Raw genomic sequence first — 25,637 nt, 5'->3', positions numbered from 1 at the left:
GTGCACAGCTAAACATAGGTGTACCTTATGTAAAAATCAGCATTTTGTGATTATGTTCCCTGATTTGCCTTCTAACAAAACAAAAAGTGTCACAAAGTTAGGGAATGACAAAAACAAAACAGGCATTCTTAATAACTATGTTAAGGTATCAGATGTATATCTTCAAACTTTAATTGTAAAAATTCAGAATGGTTCTAAAGGAATGTTTGTACGAGCAATTTATGATAGTGATTTTATGAAATCCTATTTATGTAATGATGTTGCTCAAAGGTTAAAATTGTAAGTGTATTGGTGAATCAAAAATTAAGCAATTCCTTTTTGGTGGAGTTAAGACTTCAGAAAATGTATATAAAAATTATGTTATTGAAGTAAGCAATATATATATTAAATATAAGTGTAAATTAGAGGTACTTGGTCAAAACAAAATTTGTTCTGAAATTAAGCAACTCCCACCTGGTTTATGGTTATGCGAACTTAAGTCCCATGGTATCAAATTAAGTGATTTAGAAAATGGTACATGTAAGGTCGATAAAGAGATAAAATTACTAATTGGTGCGGATTTCGCTGGTAAATTGCTAACTGGAAAAATTGTTCCCTTACATGTGGCATCAGTGCGGTGCATATGCAGTTAGCTATGGGTAAGTTTAGCAGTTAGCTATGTTATGGGTAAATTTACTGGCACTGAGCCAACTATGATAAATACTGCATCCCTCCTAATTTCTTCTGTGTTAGTGAAGGGTCAATGTATAAGTGATCTCTGAAAGTTAGATGTTTTGCGTATTAGTGAACCTTCCGTAAGTAAAACCAAAACTCAGTTACAGGAGGATACGCAAATATATTTTGAAGAGACTCTTACGGTAAATTCAGAGGGAAGGTATGAAGTAGCATTACTTTGGGTGTCAGACAGCTCGCTTTTACCCGAAAACAATGTGATAGCAGAAAAATGTCTTGTAAGTACTAAAAGAAAATTAATGACTACGGGAAATTTTGACGCTTACGGAGACGTTTTCCAGAACTGGTTAACACTCGGAATAATTTAAAAAGTACCGGATAAGAATAAATATAAGGGTGTACATTATTTACCTCACAGAGCGGTTGTTAAAGAAAATAGTAGCACGAGTGTAAGACCAGTGTTTAACGCAAGTTCTCATTCGCCTGGTTACCCATCATTGAATGATTGTTTATCTACTGGACCAAATTTAATTGAAATTATACCTTTGATACTTAATTGGTTTTGCAAGAATTACATTGGTGTCACTTCAGATATAGGAAAAGTGTTCTTGCAAATATCTATAATGGAAAAAGATCAAGACTTTTTGAGATTTATGTGGTTCAGTAGGGATAATCAAGAACAAGTTGAACTGTATCAGCATGGAAGGGTAGTTTTTGGTATTATGTGTAGTCCGTATTTATTGGCCGCTACAATACAATATCATTTGAGTGTAGTTCCTGAAAGCTTAAGTCATACAGCGGAGATTTTGAAAACATCCTTCTACGTAGATAACTGTGTGGCTAGTATGGATTCAGAAATAGAAATGAGAAATTTTGTAAATGAATTACAAATAATTATGGCTTCAGGTCATTTTAATTTAAGATTCTGGAAATCCAATATAAGAAGTGTTGTGCCAGAGGAAGATTCCTCCAGGGAAGGAGATGTGTCTGTTTTGGGCCTTGTATAGCAATACAGTTACAGATACCTTATCTTGCAAAATAAGTCAAGATATAAAATTGGATGAGTAGCTCATCAGGTGTTTGACATTATAAGGCATACGGCTCCTGTAACGTTGATTCCAAAACTAATTTTACAGGAAACTTGGAATTTAAGGCTTAAATGGGACGATGTTCTTCCCGATGAATTAACCAGAAAGTTTGGGTTTTGGCGTAAAAAGTTGTACTTGCTATCCAGTATCCAAATACCTAGATGGATAGGTCTCAGATCTATTAATGAAGCTATGAGTATACATCTCTTTTGTGACAGTAGTAAAAGTGCATATGGTGCATGCGTCTTTTTAAGAGTACAGAGTGGCAAAAAGGTAAAGGTTAGTTTCGTACACGCAAGATTGAGAGTAGTGCCTTTAAAACCTATTACGATTCCTCGATTAGAACTTCTTGCTTGTAATATTGGTTCTAGGTTATTGTCTTCAGTTATTAATAATATTGGCCTACATGAAGTTCGTATTCACTGTTGGACTGACTCCTCGACGGCTTTGTTGGATACGGCGAAATCAACATTGGGAAGCATTCGTTTTTAATCGTGTACAGGAAATTAGATCTTTGACCTCCCCCACTGTATGGCAACATGTCCCTGGTAGTCTCAATCCTGCTGACCTACTTTCTAGAGGTTGTTATGTTATGCAGATCAATTAATAGAACGAAAATGGTGGGAGGGACCTGATTGGTTATGGGAAGATGAGGCAAATTGGCCTAAATCTAATGATGAACCAGATGAGGATTTAGTTAATTCAAAAATATGTAAGACAGTTATTGTTACGTTGGTAAAGAATGATAATTGTACTGAATGTAAATATAAGTATTTCTTATCATTTAAGAAAATTGTAAGAATGTTATCATGGATATTCAGATTTTATAATAATGTACGTAAGAATAATAATAACAACCATTCTAAGGATTTGACTGTATCTGAAATAAAAAGGGGAGAAATAGCTTTAATGTTATTAATAGAGTTGTTTAATGGTCAAACAGATGATAAGCTAAGACGACTGAGACCATTTGTCAATATTCAGGGTCTAATAAGAGCTAAGTATAATGTTGCTTATCGTGACGACTCTAGCAGCTTTAAGTTCCCCATCATATTACCTTCTGAACAGCCAGTAGTCAAATTATTGATATTAAGTACTACATTGTTGATGTCGCATTTAAGAGAAAGATACTGGATCTTAAAATCACGTAAATCTATAAGAAACTGTATAAGAAAATGTGTAACATGCCAGAAATTGAAGGCTAAAAGAGGTTAGACAGTCCCAGGCGTTTTACCAAATGATAGGGTTCGTGATTCAACCATGTTTGAAATTGTAGGATGTGATCTTGCAGGACCCTTGCATTTAAAGGATGGACAAAAATCATTCATTGTGCTCTTCACATGTGCAGTTTATCATGCTATCCATATGGAACTGGTTACCTCATTAACAACTGAATAATTTTTTCAGGCTTTAAGGTGTTTTATCGCACGTTGTGGATGCCCTACCACCATATATTCCGATAATGGGACAAATTTTGTGGGTGCAGAGAGAGTTCTGCAAACCATTGACTGGGACTGCCTCTGCTCTAGGGCTGCTGAAAAGAGAGTACAATGGAAATTTAATCCTCCATCTGCCGCTCGGTGGGGTGGATGGTGGGAGCATTTAATACAAATTGTAAAATAAATATTGAGAAAAATTTTAGGTCATGCTTCTCTTGGTTATGAAGAGTTACTCACCGTCTTGTGTGATTGTGAAAGAATTGTCAACTCAAGACCACTTATGTACGTATCTGACGATATTGAAGATCCCTTGCCTTTAACTCCAGAAAAATTTCTGCATGAAACTTCACAGTCGGGTGTACCTGATATTGACAATGTGAACAAAGAAAAATTGAGTAGAAGAGCGAAGTATCTCCAAAGAATGAGAGAATTGTTAAGAGTGAGATTTCGCTCTGAGTATCTAGGGCAAATAAGACAGCAGTCTACCAGAAATTACAAAAATAAACCTCTCTTTGTAGGAGAAATTGTCTTGCTGGAGGATCAAAATAAAAACTGTGCATATTGGAATTTAGCACGTATTATTTGGGTGATCCCTGGTCGAGATGGCAACATAAGAGTTGCTCTTGTAAAAAGTAATAATTCAGAGTTCTTGAGACCTATACAGAGATTGTTTAGATTGGAGCTGGATAATATAATAGATAATACTCAAAATTATTAAGTTCCTTTCACCACCAGTAGTGGTAGAGTTGTAAAATCATGAATAATGTAAGTCATCTCTTTGAAATATTACGATTTATTTTGTTGTGCTATTATTGTTGTATTATTCCTCCGTATTAATTTTGTTTTCAAGTAATATGATTTAAGTATTAAGTCATTTTCTTTGTTATATAACACTCATCTATATTGATGTAAGTTTTATTTTTGAGTGTGTAGCCATCCACTCAAAAGGTGGGAGAATTGTGGTGACACACTGCTTTCTGTGACAACCCTAAAGAATTCGTCTGTCGCGAGGATCACGTGCCCAGATGCATCATTACATATACGTCTGCTTTTCTGTTTGATAGTCAGTTGCATTTAAGATTTTGTAGAATAAGATATGGCATGAAAAATAAATGTTGGTTTTTAAAAAGTGTCAGCTCAGATTTTTGAACTTATAAATTACTTGTTAAGCAACAATTAATAAAGTTTCGAGTTGGTGACATGTTTAGAGATGGCAAAAACAACGTGATGATGTTGATAATGGATGATGGCACTCATCACACCTGACCTCAGCAGATGAAAATTTTCCACACTTCAGTTTGCCGGTAAGGCTTCCAATCTCTCTCTCTCTCTCTCAGAAACCCAACACTGAACACTTTGATGTTCTGCTTGTGCAGCCGCAGTACCTCATCAGCCTTATTACCATTTATACCTCATCAGCCTTATTACCATTTATACCTCATCAGCCTTATTACCATTTAGAGTTATGGGATACTACTACTGTCTAAAGTTCATTACAGAGGAAAACTCACTTTTTGGAAGACTTTGCATATATATCAAATTTCAGATAATTTTTTTTAAACTGAATATTTCTAATAAATGCCTGCATATACTAAGCAAATTTATGCACTACTTTTAATGAAATTTTAACAAAGCCCCTACTTTAGATTTTTAATTGACATGTATAAAGTATGAAACATACAAAATAAACTGGAATGACTAAAAAGGATAAATAAAAATATTGATCATAATGTTTACTTTAAAATATACTCCAAGATTAGCTTTTATATTGAAACCAATCTGCTTATTAAATCACTTTTATTACCTAATGAGTAGTTCATATATTATCGAAAGCTAGAATTTAATTAGGGTGCAAGATGTAAAACTGAAGAAATCTGAGCAGAAGAAATATTCTATTATAATTTTTGTTATTAGAAAGATTACATAATATTAACAAATAAATATACTGTAGCAGAACTCACAGTTTTCTGGAATTGAATGACCAGGCATTGGAACACTTAATATTAGTCCTTCAGCATCCTATATTAATACAATACTACATAAATAAAAATTCATTTAAAATTATTTTTATAACTTCTTTTTTAATTATCAATAAATATAAAATATTTATTAAAAAGATTCAAATGTTACTTTTTTCCCAACATGTATTATACTAGTTACATAAGCATATTATACTAGTTACACAAGCAAATTTTTATTTCTTGTAACACTAATTTTGATATACTGCTTTTCACATTAAAAATATTTCACTTCAAATTAAGGCATATTTTTTAACTATACAATATAAGTAAGATATACTATTGCAATTAAAGCTGGCATGTTCTGTAATTGTAATGAATAAGTGGAATTAAACAAAATGTATCCGAAAAGGCATTCTGCATGAATAAAAACTGCCATACAAAACTTCCAGCATATGGGATGCTCCATTTTACATAAATATGACAGACATTAAACAGTATATTTGCTTTAATTGTAGTAAAAACAAGTATCTGTAGTAAATTATATTGCTTGTTTGCAATCACAGAATATATCCCAAGGCCATTATCAGTAAATGCTTAAAAAATGACATAAAAATAAATATGGATGTAATCCATACTACACTGTGATTAGGTACAGACAAAAGCATTTCTTGGAACACATAATTTTTGTTATCCCAAATGCAACACATATATATGTTTATGGTTCCATTCAGATAAAAATGTGCTTTGATGTCATTTGCAATGCTTGAAATTTCCACTATAAATGTTTAAAATGTTTTCTGTGACATTTTCAATTATTTAACAGGCTTCTTTTTCTATACTTCCAATGTAAAGTACCCTCTAGGGAACACTTTTCTTTTAGAACTTTTTTCCATTGCAGAATTTCTTTTTGTATTCTTTGGCTAATACCAATAAAAAATTTTGATATCATTCCTCACCAGTAACAACTGTAGAGTAATACAAATAAAGCTTATTTAAATCATGATCACTTTATATTTTATTTAGGTAGAATATGTTCTAAAAATTTATAAACTCTGAAAATTTGATTTCATTGGCAAATTTAAGTTATACTAATAACTAACTAGTTGTGGCCAATAACTAAAATAATTTAGTTATTAATAATTTATAATAATTTAAGTTATTACCAATAACTAAAATATTTAAATGGGCTAGTCAGTGGTTGGCAAACTCATTAATCAAGAGAGGCACAGATCTGTAGTAAAATAAAGATTTCTTTTGTAAGTCAAATTTGTTTTCAAGAACCATGTTTATAGGATTCAGTTTAAACTAGCTTCTAACATTAAATAAAACCAGGTATTATAATAACAATCATCTAATTTATTAATAAACAATAGCTTTACATTAGGATAAAAATATGACAAAACACACATTTAACGTGAACAATGACCATGTTCCAAGGAAAGTTTCAATAGATCTGGTTTGTCAATGTTTTTAATTTCAAGCAGGATTCCAGGTTCTCATCAATAAATCAATTTTACAATTTACTTCTGATAAGGTTCATGCTTGAGAAAGATTATTCATATGAATATAAACAGCCAAAGCATAAAAAAACTGCAAATACTAGTTTTTTTTTTTTTTTTTTTTTTTTTTTTTTAATTGAACATTTAAGTCAGGATATAATTCCAGTTGTTGAAAATTATTATGCCAAATTATTATTATCCAGTCTTCAAAGCAGGCTACTTTTGCTGTAAACTAAGATCACATTTATTTTACTCCAGTTTTTCAATATCAGTATTAAGGGATTCAGGTTTGAAGCTTCATAAATCTTTGTTTTCTGACTCCAGGAACTGCACTTCAAAGCATCAGTGTCTATATTAATGGAAGCAAAATTCAGATCTGTTATGTCAGCATTGTGGTAATTTTTTAACAAAGGCTAACATTGCTATCTATTTCTGAATTCCAGAAACCTCCATAAAAAAAAGCTTCCATTATATTTAAAATTGTTGTTTTGAAATAGTAAATGTTCAGTTACTGAATTATTTTCTCAGTGATGTTTTAGCAAGCTTGGAAAATGAATTAATGTTTCTCTTTAAAAATATTGAGCAAAAAGAGGTAATTTCTTTTTGAATGAAGTGACTTCCAGCATTGAAAAAATTGCATTTTCTTTCCCCCTGAAGTTTATGAGTAAGATAAATGTCAGTGTGCCATGAAAAAATTTTGGATCAATTAATCATCCACTAGTTCAGGATAGTCAACACACTTCTCAAGAATAAATGCTTTAATTTCTAATAATAAGGAAACAAAACATTTTAAAACATTTCCTTCTGAAAGCCGACATACCTGATTATGCAGCAGAAAATCTGTTTATTTATCTCCCATTTCAACTAAAAACTCCTTAAATCACTGATGATAAAGAGCTTTATCTACAATTATGTTGACAATCCTGATGACCAATCCCATAATATTATGAATTTCTTCCGGAAATGTCTCCTTCTTCTTCTTGATGAATGATGCAATGGTAAACAAGCATCTCGGAATTAATATTTTCCTTCGAAATAGGAACGAAACCTTTTTTTCACTCCAGTCATACTTTCTTTCCTATCTTTTGAAACTGAAACAACTTTATTCAGGAGAATATGATGTTTCTCCATACATTCAATGACAGCATTTGCAATATCCTCACCCCATGTTTGACTTTTCAGCAGGAACAATCCTAAAAGTTCTTTAGAAACTGCAGATGAAATAAACTGAATAAAAAGTGGAACTTGCACTTTGACATTTATGTTACAAGAATCATCAACAGCTATTAATAAAGCTTAAACCAATTTAAGATCTTCAATTTGCTTATTGGTTTTATTATAAAACATTTTGACTGATTTGTCATTTACCGTTTCAACAAACAATGGTAACTTTAATTTGTTTAAGAATTTCTACCTCATTCTTAAAATTCCAGAATAGCTCTTTGAATGCATTTTTAAAATTACTTTTAATGTATTCATTGCTGGTGCTTGGTTTGCCTCCCTTAGCAATCTCTAGACTAATAACACAGCTCGCTATATTAACATTGTAGGAAGATTACATGCAATAATTAAATACAGAATTTGATTTTTCTTGATTCTTTTGCAGTTTCTCATACCACTGGTGGGATATTTACTGCCAAATGACACATGTTCAAATCACAAAAATCAAGTAAAGTGTCGCTTCGAATTTGATTTCTAACTATATGCTAATTTTTCTTGGCACATAGACATGTTAGAAGGCCATTTGAGTTTCCATTAAATGCGAATGATTCAGTTCATTCAATTTTACATGCATGGCTTCGTTTTCCATTTTTCTTTGCTTCGTCTTCGTAGCCATATGAAAAAGCTGACATCTAAAAATATGTTTCATTTTCTAACAATGAAAGCAGGAACACAGAGTTATAGCAACTTATTAAAGTGATGTCAAAACCATGTGTGAGATTTGCAGTTGGTTAAAAAATACAATTAGCTTAATGTGCCAAGTAAGACTTTTTGTCACGCCAATCACTGACCATTGTACACATTGACAGACAAGTTGTGACTGGCTTGCTCTCACTCACTTCATGCATTAATCATGTGGGCTACATCTGTGCCTGTAGATGTTACATCAACCCGACCAGTACCAACTGCAAAACTGATTCATCAATTTGTGACACAACCATGTCCATATGGCTAAAGAGCTGCAGTTTGCCAACAGATGGGTTAACTAAATGAGCTCTTTAGAACTAAATAACTATACAGAATAAAAGTTAGACATTTTAAATCAATAAAATCAATTTTCTCTTTATTTCCAAAGCTTTATTAAGCTTTATTAAGCTTTATTAAAAGCTTTGCATAAAAGAATCCTAAATGAAATATGCAAAACCATGAAGACTTTATTTTACAAATAAAAACTTAACTTACAACACCTGGGAAAATATTTTTTAATGATTCGGCAGCAGTTGTAGCTTTATATTTTCCACCTTGTAAGCAATCTTCAAATGTGTAAAGAGTCTGCCTCACAGGATTTGAATAAGAAACACGAGAATTATCAACAAATGTAATTTTCCGCACACCCCAGCCCTAAAAATGTAGGAAACAATCCGCATGAGAATTTTGATGTAATAAAGAAGCAAATTTGAATAACAAAGAGTAATAAAGTTTCAAAGCGATTTCATTATTTTGGTCAAACATCAAACTGTTTAATTTTCAATCTTATAAAAATCAATACATTTACAGCAAGAGGACTTTTACATTCTTGCTAGATATTTATTTGATAGAGTACCAACATGAAGATGTTACATAAAGAATGATTAAAAATAACATTTTAACATAAAAGGATAATTACAACCAAGAAATAAAAAATTTTCTTCAAAGGTAACTGATACTATGAAGCACAAAATACAGAAACAATTACGTATGAACAAATATAAAGAGATTACTCATGAGTACATGTTACATGTACTTTACATGTACAAGTACATGTACTTTGAAATTTTTATGATTTAGATTCAAATACTTATCTTTTTATAAAATCTCTCCCTGCTTATTTGAGAAAAATTATCAGTTGTTTTTAAAAAGTTAGCACAAGAGCTAAAATTTGTTTTATTATTAAAATGATGATTTTAATTAATATATTGTTTGTGAAATATATATATGAAAAGGGTAATAACTAATCCATAATGACAAAATACTTTGGAGAGTAATATATAAAAAAAAAATACAGTACAAAGTCCATAATCCGGATTCGTTGAGACTTCGGCGATTCCAGATTATAGATCATCAATTTAAATCTGGTAAGATGACATGCAGAAATTACACAATTAAAAATATGAAACCGTAATTTATAAAATAAACAGCAATTATGATCTAAAGAGTATCAAAATTTACAAAAAAAAAAAAAGCTTAATATTTATTTGTTTACTTAATTAAACATTTCTTTCAATGTAAGTTGTTTAAGTTGCTTCGTTTTTTGTGCTAATACTTTTTCTTTAATTCTATAAACAGACATAATTTCTTGTTCAGTTATAAAGTTTCACTGTTTAAGTCCTGTAATTGCTGTGTTAAGAATACCGACTAACTTGTCAATTGAAATTTTTTTTGTTTTCAATAACCTCTCTGTCACTTTCTTCACTATCAGAAGCGGTATTTTCTGGATCTAGAACCATACTACAGATTTCGCCATCTGTTAATTTATTGATGACTGGGGCATTGCCGTCACAATGAAAAACTTTTGTTACATCATCTTCATTTATTACCGCTTCTCCTTATTTCTTTACAAAATCCAATAACTGGAAAATTTCACCTTTAGTTGCTTTAGTTTTACCTTTAAGTGTCCAAAAACCATCACATTTGTGGCTATCATCTTCATCGTCCTCACCATGAAATATGGTAGCTGGCCATAAATTATGCCAAGCATTTTTTAACGTATGTGGAGACACATCCTCTCACGATCTTGCGATGCTCCCCACAGCAGATTTTATACTAAAAAATTTCAAAACGTCTTGAGCAGTCTTGCCATTGTTCAAGAAATTTAACACAGATTTTAAAAATCCTACTTTATATTTGCATTTCAGCGCTTGCACTATTCCCATATCCATAGGCTGAATGATAGACATATAATTTGGAGGGAAGAATTATATGGATACATTATTCTTCCCTTCTTTCACTAAAACTTTAAGTATGCGCCAAACAGTTGTCAACAATCAGGACTATTTCTGAGTCATCAGATAAACCAACCAAATTCAAATGTCGCCGAGCCTTGGGTATAAAATGATTTCAAAAAAATAATAAGCCAGATCCAATTAGAAGATTGAGGAACAGCACAATCTGCAACATTAACTGAAATGCCTTAGAACCAGTAAAGATAACTTTAGCCTCACTTATACCATCTGTTATACATTAAACATGCATGCGTACAGCATACAAAAAAATGTTTGTGGCTTTGAGGTCCGGATTATAGATCATTCCAGATAATGAACGTCCGGATTACGGACTTTGTACTGTATATAATTTATTGATTATTAATTTAACAAACATTCTCTATCCGTAAAAAGCAAATTATATATTATGCATTTATTATATGTTCATAGATTTTGATACTTGCACTTGATTTATATATGCTCTCAAAATTTAAATGATACAGTACAAAATCCGTAATCCGGGCTTGCCGGAACTTGGGCAATTCTGGATTAGGGTTTTTTCCAAATTATAGATCATCAATTTAAATCTGGTAAGATGGCATGCAGAAATTATACAATTAAAAATATGAAACCGTAATTTATGAAATAGAGAGCAATTATGATCTAAAGGGATCAAAATTTACAAAAAAAAAAAGCTTAATATTTATTTGTTTACTTTAGTAAACATTTCTGTTAATGTAAGTTGTTTAAGTTGCTTCGTTTTTTGTGCTAATACTTTCTCTTTAATTCTATAAACAGACATAATTTCTTGTTCAGTTACAAAGTTCCACTGTTTGAATCCTGTAATTGCTGTGTCGAGAATACCAACTAACTTGTCAATCGAAATTTTTTCGTTTTCAATAACATTTTCTGTTACTTTCTTCACTATCGGAAGTGCACATGGGTAAATGCTTTACTGGCTTTATGCACATATGTAGCGGACGCCCGCATCAAACGCGCATGCGTAAATGCATTACATGCATGTGTAAGTTTGTGGCTTTGAGGTCCGGATTATAGATCACTCTGGATAATGGACATCCGGATAGACTTTGTACTGTATTTTAGATTAGTTCGCAGCAATAATTAATCATTTATTTGTAATTCAATTTCATTTAAAATTTAATTAACTTTAAATTTGCTTTTTATAAATAGAGAATGTTTGTTAAATTGAAAAAAAATAATTTATTGATTAGTTATTTATAGATTAAGTTTTTATTAAATAAAAGCACAGGAAATTTTTTTACTCCTGTGTTTTAAAAAAGAAACATCTACAGAGAATGATATTGTATAAATGATAAATCAAATAAAATTTAATCAACATGACAAATATACATTTACTGAACACCCTAAAATTCATAAATGGCATTTTAGCAACAATTTGCTCACAGTTATCAGCTAAAATGAAAAATTATAATACTGACAAATAATGGATAACTACGTACCTTCATTAAATTTTTCACCCGCTCTTTATAAGAAGGCAATACAGAAATGCATACAAATTCATATAAATCGATGTCAATGTTAATTCTTCCACTTTTTATGAATATCACCACAAAGTGCCCTATTCTTACATTTCATTACACTGTTTTTTATTTAATTACCTAACTTAAAACTCCATTTAACTGAACTGCACTTACTGAAGTAATGGAGAAAAATGAACAATAAGACCAAAATTTAATCACCTGCAAATTTTGTAATCAGTTTATGTCATTGCCTCATTATTTATAAGCAAATTTATATTTTATAATGAAGGCTCAGGTATGGAAAACAAGTACCTAGGCTAAAAGCCACATCCTGTGTTTAACGCATGGAGAAATGACATGACTTTTCTACCATAACATTAGGAAATGTTCGCTAAGAATTCTAGAAAATTTCTTGAGGTTGGAATGTGATGAGCCTTGCGTATAACACCTTCGGGTACTCTGCCTAACAGACAGTAATACTGCATTGGTTGAGGGAAGTAGAATGAAGAATTAAGTCCAGAATATAACTGCATGAGTTTCCTGTATTCCTATTGGTCCGTCATAGAAATTTTATAATGATCTCGTGATACTGTAAGCAAAAATAGTGGTATGAGAAATTGCCATCCACGGTAACTTTCAGGTATCTTTGTTTATTGCAACAACATGTCAACAAAAATCTGTTTTGCACATTTCTGATTTGTGGAATATTCTTCCATTGGTCAAACTGGATAATGATTTGATACAGAATTTAAAAATTAACATTAAATTTCAGATGCTGCATTTGCAAAAATGAGAATAAACATGTTTGATAAATGATATGAAACTAAAAGCTTGTACAACAAAAATGAATGTCCAATAACAAATTAGAGTCAGTTGATCAATAATAATTTACTGACTATTATAAAACTGATAAATTAAGATAATATCTAAAATGTAAAATCATATTACCAAAAGACATCTAGCAACATTACATCCCAATGTTCCAGCACCAAATAATAGGCAACGAGCAGCTTTTATGTCTTCAAGCTGCAGTTCAGGAAGCAATCGCCATCGCATAAGTTTTAAGTTGAGATCAACAGCAGCATCAGCTAATCTAAGAAGTATAAAAACATACATATAAGAAATGCAATACACATTGTATTACAATACAGTAAGCATACACAAAGAGTGAAGTTGTGCACAGTTGTACAGCAGCGTTTTCACACTTCAAAAGATCACATACTTGATTTTTAGTTGATTGAAAAATCAATAATCCAGAATCACCGAAGTCCCGACGAGTCCGGATTAAAGACTTTTGACTGTATAATTGTTACTTGGCCATACTTATGAAATTACTTGTGGTTGTTTCCTTATTATTCCATAGCAGATTGTAACTTATTTATTGACGTTTCTTAAAACAATGACAAATACCAAACTCATTATCAAGTAGAAAAATAGAAAGAAGAGATAAAATTATACTAACTTAGTTGGATCCATATTAGAGCTCATATCAACCATTTTAGGAGCAAGTTTATTTTGGTTTTTTTCCCAACCCACTATATCTGGACATTCTGAAAATACAATTCAGAAACAATTCCAACTTTATGTTTATTGTAATCTTCTGTATGAATTATGAGTAAATTTCAGAAAATTTATTTCAAAAGTATGAAAGGAAGCATGCATAAGATATATGTATACGCACCAACTGGAATATCTGGCAAAACCAACTGAATTGTAAGAACAATACTATGTTCACAGTGGCGTTTCCCTTCTTTCACAAACTCTCTCAAGCAAATTACATCCCAAGTGTTTTGATATTTCCCCCTAAAAATTCAAATTATCCATCAAAGAAGTCATAGTTTATAATAAGTCATTTGTTCAATTTTCATAAAAGTATACATATAAAATAGACATCATGAAATTTTTTTAAAATTCCATAAAATAATTAAATGAACAAAACAACTATGAAGCCAATGAAATTTCACTAAAATTTAATAAGGACTGATTAAAAGTGAATCCTAAAACATCATAGTATTAGAAATCCATTTTGACAAAAAAAAATTTTTTGTGTCAACATATATCAGCGTTAAAAAAGTAGATTCTGTAATTTGATTTCAGTTTACCAAACAAAAGGAAAATCTGCCTGTTACTTCATGCTAAGAGCACAGTTTCTCAATTTCTACAGTAAAATAAATGATAAAAACTTCAAAAAATAATTCTTGAAAAGCATAGATATGTGTGTGAGCGTGTGTAATGTGAAAAAGAAGCACATGCAAAATTTATCTTACACTTAACTGATTTAATAGAATAATTTATAAAAAAAATTTTACTGAACCTAACATCAATCTGAGATTAATTTTTGCCTAATTTTCACTCTATAAATGTTTGATTTATGCTCTTTATAATTAATATTATTAAAATAATCCATAATTTTAAATTTTGCTTTGATTCAATCAAACCCCAAAGTGATTTTGTATTTAAATCTTTTTTTATTGTATTTTTGTTCTCCGATATTGCTGGAATGTTTATATTATTATTATATTTATTGTTTTTAAGATGATCATTTTGGGATTTATTTTGCATTTAATCTAATTTTTGCCAAATTTAAGTGTTTTTTTGTAATACAAAATTGTAAAACTTTCATTTCTGCATGCTATATCATTTGAACTGTAAAAATAGCTCAACTAGAATACGAGAGATAGGTAATTTCATTCCTAACAAGGCCAACTTTGCAACTCTTTGAACGATTCAAGGAAACAGATTTAGCCACGACCAGTTCTTATAGAAGTTTCTAGAGTCCATGCTGTAATATATAAATATGGGTCTGAGGGCTAGGGAGTTTAGTTGCGAGATTTAGCAGTTAGCTGAAATGTAAAGTATTTATCCTGAAAATGATTTGTGAAACTTAACAATATTTTTCATGCACTAAAGAGGAATTACTTCATATCCATGTTCTTGCTCTATTTCCAGCTGTGTATTATTTAATGTGTTATAAAAATTTTTAATAAACTTTTCATTCTTGCTCTTTATCTGGACTTATTACTTAAAGAAACAAAAAAACTCATAAATTACAACAACTGGTATCAGTAGCGGGATTTCTATGCTGATAATTAGGAAGATGGAAGAGCAACTGAAAGCCACAGTGGACAAGACTGCTGCCATCCAAGAATAAGCAGCAGACCTCAACAGAACTGAATGCTGCAGAAATGAAGAACTTCATGGAAGCAAAAGCCATACAGATGAAGAAGCAATAGTATAGTTCAACCATCTCAAATGCAACCTTAGCATTAATGCATTAAGCATTAGTTGGCATTAACACATTGGTTTAGAGAAACATTTTTCAAGAATTACTGTTGACTGATCTTAGGAACTGACAAGTGAAAGCAAACAAAAGAGACCCTCAAAAATTCATAACTGACATAAAAAAATTCATGTAAGTTCACTTCCAGATTGTAGCCAAGAAATTAAAGACACACTAAGTCTCCAGTATTTTATGGATGCTATCAGGGATCTTGAGATACAAGTACTCCAGATACATGATAATAAATATCTGAAGAGTGTTCTAGTGTATGCCATGAAAGTACAGACTGAGCAGAAAACCAGCAAAAAGGACTGTAGGCCTGTAAGACCCATATCTGAATTATACATCTGCATCTTCATCAGAAGAAGTATTAAAGACACAATGCTGAACTGATGAAAAGAGTGGAGGTGATACAAGCATCCAAGATGAAATACAGCAGTGATAAAAGTAACATAAAATGGTGGGACTGTAACAGAACTAGTAAAGTAAAATCCTGGAGTTGTAATGGATTTATAAAAACAGTGCCAATTACCTCCAGCTCAAAGCACCAAAAATATATCAAAAGAGTCAAAAGAGCAGCTAAGAAACTACTAAGCGGCTATCTCAAATGGTAGAGGTTGCCAAATGCAAAAAGTGCCCATAAAACATTCTTCAAATATCTCACTTCCGGATGGAAATCAAGGGCTGCTTATGGAATAAGAAATCACACCAAAGCAAAAGTGACCATTTTGTGATGTGATATAACCAGGCATTTGAATTGACACCTTCCTATTTACAGCTCCATCGTAAGTTCTACAAACTGTAAATGCACAGAAAATGTCAATGTATGGAAAAATGGCTCTGCATATCAAGTTTGCATCCCATGCACACAATAACACATTCTACATGGATGATATAATAAACCTATGCATCCTCAGAGGCTTTAAAGAAACATGGATTTTGCTTAGACATAAAAAATAATGAATTGTGCACCTTCAATGAAGAAATACAGTACAGTTTGGAAAGTATGAAAATGAAATAAGTTGCTACAGTATAATTGCTCATAATATTATTATCTTTCCAAGAATGAAATGCATCATCAACCATGCAGTGAAAACTCATGAGAAGTTGAGTGGGGGAATTGCTGATTTCACTAAGAAAACTACATATTCAAAAAGACTTTTAAGCGTGACTACCCTTGTAGACCGGTTGGAATAGCCAACATAAGTGAGAGGCTATATACTTTCATGAAAGGAGATGAAACTGATTTGTGTTCTCTTATGATAAGCCTCATGCAGAGTTTCACCAATCAGAAGCAGAGTCCTCTAATTTAAAGATTTAATTGAGAGTACAAATTAAATGATGCACAAATTCAAGCTACAAGTCTTTTAAATAAAATAATCTGAAAATGTCTTGCCAACTTCGTCTTGTGATGTTGGTCGCATGAAAGTTAAGACAGCATCGGATAGACACTGGAAAACATTAAACTATCAAGCAATATCCTCGGTATCTTCCATTCTCAAAACAAGAAGTCGGAAAACTTCTGAAGAAGATGCAGATGTCCTATCAATGAATATTCCCTATCAAGCCTGAAGATACCCTATGAAGCCTTCATATAATCCTTTGGCACCACCCATCATTTTAGTTTGGAAGAAATACAGATCTACACAATTCAGTGTAGATTACAGAGGTCTAAATGCCATTCCAAAGAAAGACATTTACGTATTGCCTAGAACACACCCTAGCAGGAAACAAATGACTTTCCACTTTGAATTTGAAGAGCAGCTACTAGCAAGTGGAAACAGACCCTAAAAATTATGAAAGGTCTGCATTTACTACCAGTCAAGGACTGTGACAGTTCAAAGTAATGCCTTCTAGACAACGCAACACTCTAACAATATTCAAATGTCTCATGCAGACAGTTCTGAAAGGACTCATGAGACAGTATATTCACAAAAACATTCATTAAACAAAGCAGCACGTTTGCAAAATAGTTATGTGACAACCCAATGATGTCGCGAAAAAGTACACATGTGATAACGTAGGTACGGTGGCACATATGTCTGTTTTGGGTAGTGTGCAATGCTGACGCTGCACAAATTCCAAGTTTGTCCAATTAACGGATAGTTTCAATAATTCTGCAAATGCCTAAAATGCGTCTTTACAAAGTCATATATATTATATCAACCCAATATACAGTAATATGTTAAAAACATACGTATTATAATACATATATACAGAAATTTAATTACACAGAAATATGTTTAATTTAAACACAAAAATATTTTATTTGGAAATAAGATTTTTAAAAATATTATCTATACCAGGAATATGCAACTAATGACAATACATTTCGCAGTGGCCAACCTGGGTATTTATCATAAGTACATGGATCTGCAAAACCAATAAGTATCTAAAAAATGAAAAAAAAATCACATAAAATATAGTTTTAACTAAGAAATTCTCCAAAAGTATAATACAGTCAAAAGTCTTTAATCCAGACGTCCATAATCTGGAATGATCTATAATCCAGAACTCAAAGCTACAAACTTTTAATAGCTTACAAACTCAAAGCTTACAAACTTTAAACGTATAATGCGTTTACGCATGCATGTTTAATGTATAATGGACGGTATAAGCTAAGCTAAAATCATCTAATTATCTAATTCAGTTAATATTGCAGATTGCATTGTTTTTTAATCTTCTAATTGGATCCGGCTTATTATTTTTTGCAGACTGTTAGAGCAATTTTATAAAAGGAAGCTTGAACTTTCGATCATGTCAAAAAGAATTTCCAATTCTGGAGCTCCCAAAGGATCTACAAAGCGAAAGCATGTTTCGATGGCCATCAAACAAAAAGTAGAATTGCTGCAAAAAATGGATAAGGCATATCCTTTGTTTCTCTAACCATTCTGAAATCTTTTTATCAATTTCACGCTGCTCTGTGGGGGAGGGGGAAACATCACGGCACGCAATGAACTGGAAGTTGATCTGTCAGCACTATCCTTATCTTCAGGGGATGTTTTTATTTTATTTGGCTTATAATTCCTTACTAAATGTAGTATTTCATCTCAATGTACTCCATCTTTGATATGATTTAAATCAAATTCCTCGTCATTACAAATATCACGAATACACATCAAATAGTTTTCTGGCTGCAATTTTCTAATTTCGACTCTGTGTAATGTATGCTTTACGATTGCGTGTGTTGAAAGAATGTTTAATAAAGTAAACAAATAAATATTAAGCTTTTTTTTTTGTAAATTTTGATACCCTTTAGATCATAATTGATCATAATTTAGATCATAATTGCTCTTTATTTCATAAATTACGGTTTCATATTTTTAATTTTATTATTTCTGCATGCCATCTTACCAGATTTAAACTGATGATCTATAATTTGGAACCGCCGAAGTCCCGATGAGTCCGGATTAAAGACTTTTGACTGTATCTAACTTTTAGTTAAAATTAAATTGCATGCAAAAGATCACATTTTTTAACATAAATATTAGTAGGTCTTTCAGAGTTAGAGTCTTTCAGAGTAAAATAAAAGATAGATTAGAATCTAAAAATTACCTTCCCCTGTAACATTTTCAACTTATTATAGTCACTGAATTTATGGGCATGGCATTTCCCCTCTTCATCTATGAAGACCAGAAAGCCCATTTTACTTGAAACTGAGAGATCATCATATGAATTCAGAAACTGGTTTAACTAAAAGTGGAAGAAAGTATAAAATCAAAATATGCTAGCAATTTGATATAATTTAACTGCAAAATTAAAAAACTGAAAAAAACCTTCAAAATTTATTATATGTTATATATACTGTAAAATTAGAAGTTATTTATTGATTGAAGTTATTTGTCTATTGAAGTTGCACTATTTGTTGATTTAAAATATGAAAAACAGGTAAGTAATATTTTTCAGTTATTACAAAATGCTAAGGAAGCTGCTGTTAGAAAGAAGATAAGCTGATTGAATTGATTCTGCCACTATGGATATTGTATTGTATGTTGTGAAAAAAATTTAATGAACCTATTAAGACTGTTGAAGAATATATATTAAAAAATATTTTAAAAGAAGACCTTTCAACTCATCATACTTTTAGCAAGCTGCTCATTTACTTATTAAATTAGCAATGATGTTTTTGTCAATATAATCATATGTAATCCCCTCCCTAAATTTTAACTGCTCGGGTATCATTTTGTTAAATCTGTCTTAAATCGAAAATACATAGTTTTATTCTGTCAGATTTCTTGGAATTTACAAAAGATTTCTACCCCACACAAAATTTTAAAAAAAAAGCTAAATTAACTTTTTTTCATAATAACTGTTTTAACTAAATTAAAAATACAATAAAGTAATTATTAATTTTCATAAACTTTAAATGACTAATTTATTACATTATTAATTTAACTAAAATGTCTACATATTTAAAAATAGATATCTTATTTTACAGGCTAATAAATAATTACAGCCTAATAAATAGTTTATAAAATAAAAGAAACAAACTTGATCAGCTGTAAGATATTCATGAAGTTTCTTTGTTTCATCACTCCTAATGACTTTTGGAAACGTTAATGCTGGAAAAGCAATCCAATAATAATAGCGATACTTTTTTAAATCCTATATAAAAACAATGGAAGACATAAGCATAAAGGCAATGTATATTCAATAAAGCAATTTTTATAAACAAAAAATTAAATTACTCACAGCAAAAGTTAAGCAAAGTAATAATTGCAATACAGATGGATCTTCTAAAGCAGTTCCATTTTTAATAGCATCCCACACCTGGTAAAATATTCATAAAATTCTTTTAATAAATATGTTACTTTAAATATTCATACAATGGTGATATTTAATAGAAAATACACAAGTCAGCTTTAAAACAGTGACAGTGACAGTCCACAGTTATTAATCAAACAATAAAAAATAAGCATTTAAATAATCTCACTGAATACAATCTAGCAATTAAATTTTTTTTAAACCATATTTATTAGAAATAGAAGACAATTCATATTACAAGAAACTTCTAATAAAATCATATCAATAATAAAGTAACATGTCAGTGAGGTCAAAGCAATGTATAATGATTTTATAATATTCATTCATGAAGAGCCTATGACAAGAGTTAATGTTAGAACAAAATGAGCATGGAAAATAGTAACATCAGACAATTTTAATATATTAGATCATAATTTGAATTGCCTCCACTTTACAAAGTTCAAAATCCCCACCAGTGGCCAAGCGGTAAAATAAATCACTGAACACTGGTAGTTCTAACCTGGATTCAATTCCAAACAAACAGGCTGGATAACCCTAGTGCTATTTGCCATAATGAACTAAACTAAACCAATCAAAATTTGTTACTAAATACCTATATACAATCTTGTGGAAAATTAAGAGAATTTGTATATTATGTAGAATTTTTGAAACATTAACAGACATATTTTAATGAAATTTGTACAAATACATATTTATAACAGAGAAATGTACCATTCAAAAGTCAATTTATGTACTCATGATTCTGCAGTAATGCCCAAAATCCACAATGTGATATCAGACTGAAAATGGGGTTATATGTAATTAATGTTATAAATAAACTAATATGAGGTATGGTCCCCTCTCACAGCCAGACAGGTCGCGGAGCGTGACGACATACTGAACAGAAGGCAACTGAGGAGTCCATGTGGCAGTCAATCCCACTCCTGTAGCAAGGCAGTTTTCAGGTCTGGGATGGTTCTCAGAGAAAAATGGCGACATTAAATAGTCCTCTCAAGAGCATCCCAGACATGCTGTATAGGGTTAAGAACAAGAGATCTGGCTAGCCATCCATGCAGCTAATATTCTCACTTTCCAAGTAATCAACAACCAGCTGAAGCCCAATATAGATGATCATTGTTGTCCATTAACTATTGTTGGTTATGATTACTGTTGTCTATTGTTGCATTCCCATCTAGAATTATCTCCATTGAAGCTTTCACAGTTCTGTTTGCAGTTTTTTTTTTTTTTTTTTTTTTTTTTTTTTTCCAAAACACTCATTTGTTACATAACAAATGCAGTTGTCAATCTATTGTTCATATGGACCTTGGTCAACCTTCTAGAATGGTTTTTCCATTTCATAAAAAAAACTACATGAAATAACAAATTCTTAAGTTTTATGGGCATTTTTTCTGTGTGCTCTCTTCTTTATTATTTAGCAACCTGTTAGTTTTATAAGCATTTTTTTCTGTATGTTATCTTCTGTACATCATGCAATTATTTTGAGGTAAATTCAAATATTAAGTTACTCTCAATTCAAATACTGAGTTGTTTATTTACATATTATTCTATCAACTATGAAACTGTCAGCAAGCAGTGGGATTTAGTACCAAATATGGTACATAACAACACATTCATAACCTCTGCATTTTCATCTGATGCAACACCAATTTTCAATAAACCACATTTTGTTTTTATTGAACAAAGATATAAATTAACTATTATTGCTGTACTTTTTATTTGTGTTTCGTGGTTGGGGGAACCCCCTTCCCTAAAATTTGGTATCTGCCATCTACAGAACAGAAAGCAGTCAATTATTTTCATAGTTATGGGTTCTACTATGAAAACGATGTATATTAACCGATAAAATATGGTCACTTAAGCATAACCAATAAAACAGCAATGCACTGTAACAATTACTTGCGGAAACATTGTACTCACAGTATTCTAAACAGAGCTTCTGATAAAATTTGAAGGCCTAACAAAATAAAAATGAAGGGGTTAAAAAGCAATGTTTATTAAATAAATAGGCATTGGTTGCTTCAGAATTCTGCAAAAATGTTTGGTGCCAACTTTCATGCTTCAATGGTAACCCAGTCAACAGGAATCGTACAGTCAACATAAGTACTTGTTGTTTATTTTCACATTTGGAGCTTACTTTTGATGCTTTGTTCCTTTGTATCAAAAACATGTGAGCTGATGTAACCAGTAAGTACCATCAGTTTTATGAATTAACCCACATAAAGAAACAATTTTAAAACATTCCACTTTGAAGCACTGGTCACTTGCAATTTTCAGTTTCAAATGCAATTAAACATATGGAATTTGGAGGATACATGTGCATGCATATATATGTATATAATACAATAAATTTTGAAATTCACTAATTTTAAAGTTTTTCTTTTTTGCTATATATATAACAGATGAAAACCATCATTTAAATCTGAAAATTGTAATTATTTTAGAGTACAGAGATGAAACAAAAGTGATATAAAATAGCAAATGAAACAAATACGAAAATTTTCATTTGTCTAAAGTGCTGTGTCATAATCGAAATTCTCACATTCTCACTTTATAATATTACTAGATGTACAGTTTTCAAACTTAGCAATAAGTATAATAAAGAAATGGATTTTAGTTGCTGTAATAAAAATTATTCAATAAAGTCACCATAACTGAAGGGAAATGTAACTTTAATCCCAGATATTCTTAGTTCTAATTAATAAATATTTTAGTAGCATCCAATATTTTCTGCAACACTGCAGCATTTCATGCTGGTGGGGGGGGGAAGGAGTACACATTATTGGAGGCCTCAAGGCAACAAAAATAAGCATAATATTTGCAGGACTCTTTCAAAGGTTTAAACATAGAACCTGCTTCTTCAGCTGCAGAAGTGCAAATAATGAAAGAGAAGCCTGTGCTCAGGTGATAACAAAGAGAGGGAGGAAATCAAGCTATTGGAACCATCTATAGATGAAAAATAAAGAGAACTATGAAATAAACTTCTTAATAGCTGCGAGTAAAGATTGATTGGAATTAGTATCAATAGCTAAAACTGAAATATTTTACTGAATGTGAAATGCCTCCAGAAAAACTTATTCCTCAACGAAAGATATTTTTTTTGAATAATTTTAGCTGCTGCAAAACAAAAATGTGGTTTTCTCACCTGTGATTCAACAGAGGATTTATTAGCCTAAAGGGGTGCTAGCCCGGAAGAGCTATAAGTCTCAAAACCTCATTTTCCATTGAATTGCTATAAACGGCTATATCACTTTTTAAATCTTTAATAAGTTTAATTCAAATCCATAATAAGTTTAATTTGTTCGTCATCCAAGAAAATTTAGTGTTTTGGATCTACGTATATTGAACCCAGCAAGATCCCATTGTCTAGCAAATTAGCTTCTCTTTTCTTCATTGAAGAAATGATTCCTTCTGCAAAATAACCCTCCATTTCAGAAATAACAAACATCCCATTCTTGCCTCCTGTCAATTCTTCACATTGCAGCTTTTTTGTGGCTATATATGGCGTACAATGAAGAGTTTCCAATTCTACCTATATACGGTGTAGAATGAAGAGTTTCCAATTCTGCAAGATCATTCCACAGTCTTTCTGTTAGTGGAACATTAGGGTTATCTACATATTCTAAAAAAGTTCTTAATTCTAAAAACCTCTTTATCATCAAATATACACTTCCTTATCACATCGCTTGATCAATAATTGCTCCTTTTCCTGCTCGCTTCCTAAGAATGGCATCAATTTTGGGAGTTCTTGCTGATATTGCTGTTTACCTAAATTTACCAGCGAGATTTGTAACTAAATGAATCAGTTTAATCACTAATGGCAAATATCACATCTATCCTCCTAACTTATATTTATTTATTAATATATCAATAAAAAGGAAAATAACTATTTATTAATGTATATAGTCCATAAATAAAAATAACTCAGCTTTTAAGTTTTTTCAATTCATTTTAATTTCATTTCAAATTCAAACTGTCCAACAAAAACTGGAGTTAGAGTCAACCTGTTTTTAGTGACTCCAGCTCCGACTCCTTTTACCCCAAAATCTGCCCAATTCCGATTCCGACTCCATGACTCCAACTCCACAGCCCTGCTTTGAAGAAATAAAAAAGGCCAGGAACAGGAAGGTGATTTAGAAAATTCATGTCAATTGATAATTTTGGGTGAATGTGAAAAAATTTTATTAATAATATTAGACTTTTGATAACTTAAATTCTTAACAGATTTTCATGTTCATGGTCCCACTGAGATGAAAACTGGCTTTGTCAATCCACAAGATATGCCAAGGGCAAGAGTAATCTACTTCTATTCTTGATAAAATTTGCAAAATATAAATAATCAGCATTATGCTACTTAATTGCAATTGTTAGTGGACTGATTCTTTTACTCAGATACTAATATACCTTTTGGATATCTTTACTAACCATAATAAGTGGCAAAGCCAAATCATATGAAAAGAATACTAATTTTTATTTGTATTTGCCTTGGAGTTTTCTTCCACTGCAATGCAACACATTCCATAATTTGTACATTTTTTAATACGTCAATCATTAAACTAAGACCTTATCCTGCTTTAATTCTAAAAGGGTTATCTGAATTATGAGATACACTTTTGTGAAGGATTTTCGAAATAAAGTACTATTAAGAATAACTGGTCCAGTCATCAACTTTACAACATTCTTAATGCATTTGCAGCACTATTATTTCACTATTTCACAAATAACGCAAGGTCTTTTAAAAACACAATAACACTTTAATGCCCTGACTGGAAACCATGATTTTATGGTAAAGAAAATCACATATTATTTTATTTTGCATAAAAATCACATTTGATGAGGCAAGAGTTAAGGCTTTTCTCCTGTATGGCAAGAACCTGTTGACCACTCATGCAAGACCTCCCATAAGCAATCATATTACTCATGATAGCAGAGAATGAACTTGTACATATGTTTTTTATTTAAAAAAATTAATTAGTTTCATTGTGCTACTACCACATAGCCTCCTTTGCTGCATTTTCAAGTTTAAAAACTCTGAATCCAGCAGTTTCCTTTCCAAAACTTAAATTATGTTTATTTTATATGCATTATTTCAAGAAAAACATCTCAGACATTCTTTTTTTTTTTTTTTTTTTTTCAGAAACTCTGCATTCAGCAGTTTCCTTTCCAAAACTTAAATTACGTTTATTTTATATGCATTATTTCAAGAAAAACATCTCAGACATCCTTTTTTTTTTTTCAGACTCCTTAATAGTATGCATTGTGTGCCTGTCAGGCTATATTTATTTCAAGAGACATAACAAAAAAGTGCTTTTTG

The 25,637-nt window shown here is 31.1% G+C and overlaps 1 protein-coding gene across 2 annotated transcripts in view; it reads right to left on the bottom strand.

Moving 5' to 3' along the window:
- The window catches only part of Atg7 (Autophagy-related 7), a 60,610-nt gene that overhangs the window by 22,736 nt on the left and 12,237 nt on the right, over positions 1 to 25,637 (bottom strand). For both annotated transcript variants that reach the window (XM_085813054.1, XM_085813053.1), the window contains exons 4-12: positions 20,255 to 20,332; positions 20,054 to 20,167; positions 19,118 to 19,255; positions 17,866 to 17,954; positions 13,964 to 14,085; positions 13,745 to 13,832; positions 13,231 to 13,375; positions 9,063 to 9,221; positions 5,161 to 5,218 (exon numbers count right to left, since the gene is read on the bottom strand). In XM_085813054.1, coding sequence (XP_085669180.1) covers positions 5,161 to 5,218; positions 9,063 to 9,221; positions 13,231 to 13,375; positions 13,745 to 13,832; positions 13,964 to 14,085; positions 17,866 to 17,954; positions 19,118 to 19,255; positions 20,054 to 20,167; positions 20,255 to 20,332 — 991 coding nt within the window. The remainder of the gene's footprint in view (positions 1 to 5,160; positions 5,219 to 9,062; positions 9,222 to 13,230; positions 13,376 to 13,744; positions 13,833 to 13,963; positions 14,086 to 17,865; positions 17,955 to 19,117; positions 19,256 to 20,053; positions 20,168 to 20,254; positions 20,333 to 25,637) is intronic.

This window comes from Stegodyphus dumicola, chromosome 3 (assembly GCF_044657685.1).
Source record: "Stegodyphus dumicola isolate Sdum_Otavi_A_Nest chromosome 3, ASM4465768v1".
Classification (NCBI taxonomy): domain Eukaryota; kingdom Metazoa; phylum Arthropoda; class Arachnida; order Araneae; family Eresidae; genus Stegodyphus; species Stegodyphus dumicola.
The sequence above is the reverse complement of the archived record's forward strand: the minus strand, read 5'-3'. Positions and strand labels throughout refer to the sequence as shown.